The sequence below is a fragment of the Gobio gobio genome, assembly GCF_949357685.1.
Source record: "Gobio gobio genome assembly, chromosome: 9".
Classification (NCBI taxonomy): Eukaryota; Metazoa; Chordata; class Actinopteri; order Cypriniformes; family Gobionidae; genus Gobio; species Gobio gobio.
This window is the reverse complement of record NC_137115.1, coordinates 26,815,289-26,821,953: the sequence shown is the minus strand read 5'-3', so window position 1 is coordinate 26,821,953 and position 6,665 is coordinate 26,815,289. Positions and strand designations below refer to the sequence as shown.

Genomic DNA, 6,665 nt, shown 5'->3' with positions numbered 1-6,665 from the left:
GAGTCCACTGTGCCTAGTGCTGACCCGGCCTACACTGCAGAGCCTGCCACAGCCTGTGGAGAGCAGAACTTAATGGTCAGACAGCCCTGAAAGTAGTGCTGCTATTGTGTTGCAACCATTACTGTAAGACACCTGTTTAGTAATTATAAAATATGTTTTAGCTTGAAGACATTATTTTTACTATTTCCTGAGACACAAAATACTTATCTCTCTTTTTTAAGTTACTTATCTCTGTTTTCTTGTGCTGAATTTTCTAGCAGAAATTTATTTATTGTCTTTGTCTTTTGTCTAGTTTATTTATATAGAAATTTTAAAACAACCATGGTTGACTTATTTCTAAAATAAGGACACACGTTGACCAATAAAATGACAACATATAAAACACAAAATTTAACTACGCTACCAACATTAAGTGAGCATTCAGCTAATTCTTGAACAATTCCACAGTCTCTTTTAGTGCAAAGGCTCAATCGCCTTTATGTAAACAAGGCACTACATGAAGTTTTTGATTATCTGAGCAACTCAAGTTTTGGAGGAATTATACGGGATTAAAAGGTTTGCCTTACAGTTGGGCCTGGTTATTTAAAGATTTATACACAAACAAATAAAATGCTCTACCTAATTCTGAGATTGACAGGGAGCCATTTAAGAATAGCTAATACAGGTATAATTTATTTGTGTTTCTTTACCCTCCTTAAGAGCCTCGCCGCAGCATTTTGCACTGGTTATAATCGAGACAAAGATGCTGCAGTGAAGCCAGAATACAGAGAGTTACAAAAATCCAGCCACAATAGAATGAAGGTATGGATTACTTTTTCAAAATCTGCATTTGACAAAAATGGTAATTTGCATTTGTTTTAACTAACAAATGCAAAACAAATGCAAATTATAAAAACAAACCCGGACCACTAAGTTAATGTGTTTGTCCATTTTTAGGTTATTATCAATTAAATAACCTAAATCTCTTACTGATGTTTTTGAATATGATGCCATGCGACTCAAATCTAATAGAGCTTTAGTTAACATTAAAATATTTTTCACCATCAAATTTGTTATGTCCTTTAAAAAGTGACTAAAATTAACTGGTCGAGTGCCAGAGTGGTAAATACAATTGAGTGTTGTCGGTGTAACAATGAAATGACACTCCATACTTTCAAAAAATGCAAGGAAGCAAATATAGAGAAAAAAATATTACATACATTTTGCTCAATAACATGATTGTCTTCAAGTTTAAAGTTAAGTAAAATTAAGATTTCCCCATTATTTGTTTCTTTGTGTTTTTCTCTGGTTTTAGCAAAATTATGAAACATTTTGGGGCAAATATGCATAATAGTAAACCAAAACTTGAAGCTAAAATAGCAAATATCTGAACAGCTACAGTAAATTTCCCAGGAGAACTGACATAAGCTGGAATAAATGTGAGCCAGACAGCACAGAATATGAGCATACTGAATGTGATGAACTTGGCTTCATTGAAGTTATCAGGGAGTTTTCGGGCAAGAAAAGCTAAAACAAAACATGAGATTGATAGCAGGCCAGTATAACCCAGAATAGCCCAGAAACCAACAGCTGAACCTAATTTACATTCTAGGATTATCTTTTCTCTGTAGTAGCTTGAATTCATATATGGGAAAGGAGGGGATATTGTTAACCAAAGCACACAGATAATCACCTGTATTAATGTTAAGGAAACAACACTGAGTCTCTGTTGAAGAGACCCAAACCATTTCATGACATTACTTCCTGGAAGTGTAGCCCTGAAAGCCATTAACACCACTATTGTTTTCCCCAGAATACAAGATATACAGAGGACAAAAGTGATGCCAAATGCTGTGTGACGCAACATACAGGACCACTCAGTGGGCCGACCAATGAAAGTAAGTGAACAGAGGAAACAAAGAGTCAATGAGAAGAGCAGCAGGAAGCTCAGCTCTGAGTTGTTGGCTCTGACAATAGGTGTTTCTTTATGAAAATAAAACAGAGAAGATACAATTAATGTTATTAACACCCCAATGATGGAGAAAATACAAAGCACCATCCCCATGATTTCTGTATAGGAAAGGAATTCAACAACTTTTAACACACATCTGTCTTTGCTTTCATTCGACCAGTATTCCAAATCACAAGGAAAGCAGTCACTAGAATCTGTGAAGGAATATCAAGAATATATTATTCAAATGGGAAATGCATCATGAAGTCACTTGACCAATGGAGAGTATTACACTTCACTTTATCACATTTTCATGAGTTATTCAGCATGTACTATTTTACCTGTGCCATTACTGATTTCTCCCTCTGCACATGGAATACAGTCATAACAGCAGACAGGTCTTCCTTTTTGCACAGCCTTCCTAGTGCCGGGAGGGCAGCTCTCACTGCACACGGACACAGGCAACTATGAGAAAAAGGTTTTCATATAAGAGCCAAGTGATTATTTGAATTTGAGTATTTGCTTGAAATTGTGGAATCATTTTTCCAACTTTTACCCTGCTTTCATATATTTTTCAGGCATTTTCATCTAGATAACTGTTATTCAAGTCAAGTCACCTTTATTTATATAGTGCTTTATACAATACAGATTTTTTTCAAAGCAGCTTTACAGTGATAACAGGAAAATGATGCATTTCGCCTGTTGTTCAGCTCAGTTGATTCAGTTCTGTTGTAAAGATAATCAATTATTACATTAGTTAATTTAATCTATAAAGCAGTTCTGCAGAAAACAGTGATGCCATCATCCAGCTCAGTTCAGTTCTCATTCTACAGCGTCAGTACAGTCGGATCAATAATATTGTTGAATATTAAGTTCTCCGATGCTGTAAGTTTCATAATTCAAACAGTTATTTGCAGTTATCAGTATACATGCTCTCAATAATTTGTTACGTACCTGTCCACTGTTTCCTGCCCATAGCACATGTTCCTGATTGACTTTAAGACGTTTCTCTGAAGGCAGTGAGCTGTCATAGACACCCACATGCTTAAACTGCAGACCTCCATTCCCAGCAGGCTGCCAGTTCACCAGGTCATATTTTGCCACTGGATCACCGCTTGCATCAAAGAAAACTTTCTCACCTGTTTTAACAGTGATGCTCACAACTTTCATATATTCTAACACCTAAGTTGAAACCACAGAAACATTATTAATTAATTAAATTATTTATTTTTTACCCTTACTTTTGTGCTCCTACATACCTTTTGTGGTGTGGGACGTTCTCCTTTGCTGCTGTTGGTGAAGGAACCAAAGTCTTTTAACATATTATGTAGTGTATGTGCGACAACATACACTGCAGTGTAAACGTTATGCTCTATTCGTAGCTCTGATACATCAGTGTATTCGTTTTGCAGCTCTGCCAGTCTCTCTGAGCCAGTGCAATCATTACTTCCGCTGTTCCCAAAAAAGCACAGAAAAACAGTTTCCCAGAATTCTTTTAAAAGTTTATTTTTGGGTTCTTGATCAGGATGCACATTCAGTAGGAACTCGCGCAGGCCCACAATCTGGACATTTGCTATAGCAAAACCCACAGCTCCAGAAAGGAAACTGTATTCCTTTGTTTCTGCAAGATTTCGAGAAGTGATCCAGGATTCACTGCCAACCCACTGTATGCCTGTAATGTTATGTTGTGCAAATACTCTAAGGAGGATGACAAAATCTCCAAATGCCATAAAAGCTAGCACCACTCTGGCGGTGCCCTGTTTTATCACTTTCATTGTCTTCAGAAACTGCTCTTCTGGGTCAGTTTTAAATACGGCCTCTGTATATTCAATACAAATCCCTTCTTTTTTTGCAGCCTCCTCAAATGCTGCGATTCCATTATTGCCATAGTCACTGCGACTCCTTACTGTCCCAACCCAAGTCCAGCCAAAGTGCTTGACAAGCTGAACCAGTGCTCTGCTTTGGTAATAATCACTGGGAATTGTTCTGAAGAAGGATCGATACCTTTTTCTGTTACTCAGGCATGCACATGTGGCAAAATGACTGATCTACGTACACAGGCACACATAAAGAAAATTATATTAACCAGATTCCACATACCTTTTTTTACTTTACAAAAAGTGCTGTAGTCTAAACAACATTTAACATTGCTTTCTGTATACTTATATTACAATGAGTAAATATAACTTGAAGCATATATTTATGAAGCATGTTCTAGTAGAACATTGATGTTCATCATACACTGATTCAAAATGACAACAAGCAGCAGATAAGAGTTCTTACAATAGGTAAACTGAATGGACCAACTACAGATGCCAAGCCAATGGTGGGAGAGGAGTTTGACTCCCCAATAATGGCATGAACAGCTGGTGGTCTAGAACAGGACGTATCACTCAAAGTCTCTTCATAACCATTCATCAAAGCCATGCCTGAGAAGATAGCCTGAGCTATTGAGCCACAGGAATCATATATCTTATAGCCCAAATAAACACCAGGCAACAGCTGTGTGCTGTTATTAATCTCCTCAATAGCAAAAATCAGTGTCTGAAGAAACTTAAATTCTCGCAAGTTCAAGCTGTGAAAATAAAGCATCAGTCGATTATGTTAAAGTCTGCAATGAATCATCCCAAAGACATGGTCAATATTTATTTTTTTCAGAATTCTAATTTTAAGGTCTTACAGAGTCATTACTATATACAGACCTGCCACATGTTGTTTGCTCTGGTTTGGAAGTGAAATTATGGTTTTGTAAAAGAGCACTTTTGTGAAGTGAGAGAACTGCCCCAATGTTGATGTCTCTTTCTGCAGAAAGTAGAGGAAGGGCAGGCTGACCAAGCAGTCTGCAGACTTGTGCTGAAGGTGATACACAGACCCCATGCACCACCAGCATCAGTGGCAGCAGTGACACAGTCCTCTTTGCCATGCCAGTATGTATGCAGGGCAGGAACCTCTGAGGCAGAACAAGGGTAGTGCTGCGCTTTATTGTGTCTTAAAATACCCTTTGGGGTTGGCATAATACATCATTTACTCTAGTTAAATATTTGCACTCATTTCATTATGGAAGAAACATATAGGGGTTGGCATAATACATCATTTACTCTAGTTAAATATATGCACTCATTTCATTATGGAAGAAACATATAGGTCTACAGATGCACAGATACAAAATGTCTACACAGATATCTGATTTTTCAGAATGACATCTGCCGATACTGATAGTTTGGTGGTAATGTCTAAAAAATTTTGTCCTAGGGACATGCAGCAGGAGCGGTTCAAGGATTTCACCCTTAGGGGGGCTTAGCCCTCACTGCTGATAACACTATTGAGTGTTATGACTGTGTATTGTAGAATGTCGATAGCACAAATATAAAGGGTAGCACAAATGTATTTGGGGTTGGTGATTGGCACAAATATAAATTTCGATCTTGATTCGGTATCAATTCAATTTAAATGTATATAGCCGACTGTACATATAAGGAAAAATAAGTTTGCCTTTTTAGCTCTATTTTAAACTTTTCTTGGGTTAAATTATATTTGCTCGCATTCATTAATATTCACTTGTGTGTGCTTATATAAGTATCATTAAAAATATTAGGATGCAAGTTATTAACGTTTAACAATTTCACATTTAAAGAAATCTAGTGTTTGATCATGTCTAAATATGTATTCAAATGCAAAACCTAAAAATGAGTAAGCAGTTATGATCTGTAATACTTTTTTGAGCAACTAGAATGTATATTTTTTTAAAGAGCGATACAGGCACCTAGTGGGTAATGGCATTACAAATGAAATATATTATTTTTCCAGCCACAAAATGACTCTAATTTGCCTCTTTGCATTGGAATTCTCTATTTTAACCTTAATTACTACACTAATTATAATATAAATAAGAAAAATATTAGAAGAAAAATATTGTAATTTATTAAATGGTCATTAATGGACCATAATTATTACACAAATAGTAGGCATATTTAGTACCAAAAGATCTCCTCAAAATATTAAATAAATATTATTGAACTAAAATATAGAAAATGTATTTAATTGAAAAATAGTTAAGGGGTGTTGTATGGTCACAGATGCGTTTAGTAACTTAACCATTTTTTAAATTCACCTATAGTGTTTTAGGCTCGCTGTAGTCTTGCACTGAAGTCCCATGGGAATTCAGTTGTAGCCGGAAAAATGTAAATAGTCCATGACAAAGTCTCGCAACAATAAACTAGTGCAATACAACAGTTCTAAACCTTTTTGAATCAGAGTACGAAGCAGTCACATGGGTGTGTGTGAAACGAAGCTTCGGATGTCATTGGTCACGAGATTTTGATAGTACGAATCAAGCATCGATACAAAAGGCTTGTTCGACTTCACCCAGTGATGTACAGACCGATCGGCAGCTGACTTGAAGCAGTGCATGCCGGTTAGAAATGTTGTCCTACTTGAGGCAGCGCCTACGCCACGTAACAGTGACGTATGTCAACAAAGTGCCGCAAGAGCGATTCGAGTTTCACCAGACCGTCTGCTCGAGGCTGCACGGACTATGATGACAACACAGCTGTTCCACGATTGGCCAGATTCACCGCATGACAGCGATCACGTGTGTTTCGTGTTTATTCTAAAACCTTCAGCTCCACTAATGCGCTCAAAATTGTTTTTTTATAACAGTAAAACCTCCTTTCATGTAGTCACGATGTTATATTGTCATGTTTATCAAAATAAAACTGATTAAAAACGTAGACCC

At 36.8% G+C, this 6,665-nt stretch overlaps 1 protein-coding gene across 1 annotated transcript; it reads right to left on the bottom strand.

The window, feature by feature from the left end:
• Positions 1-647: 647 nt before the first annotated feature.
• LOC307131342 (extracellular calcium-sensing receptor-like) lies at positions 648-4,853 on the bottom strand (the record flags this gene model as incomplete). The annotated part of the gene is made up of 6 exons (XM_079824941.1): positions 648-2,145; positions 2,272-2,395; positions 2,885-3,112; positions 3,190-3,978; positions 4,214-4,505; positions 4,633-4,853. The coding sequence occupies 6 exons, from the start codon at positions 4,851-4,853 to the stop codon at positions 1,247-1,249; spliced, it is 2,553 nt and encodes an 850-aa protein (XP_079681067.1). The 3' UTR covers positions 648-1,246.
• Positions 4,854-6,665: the final 1,812 nt, after the last annotated feature.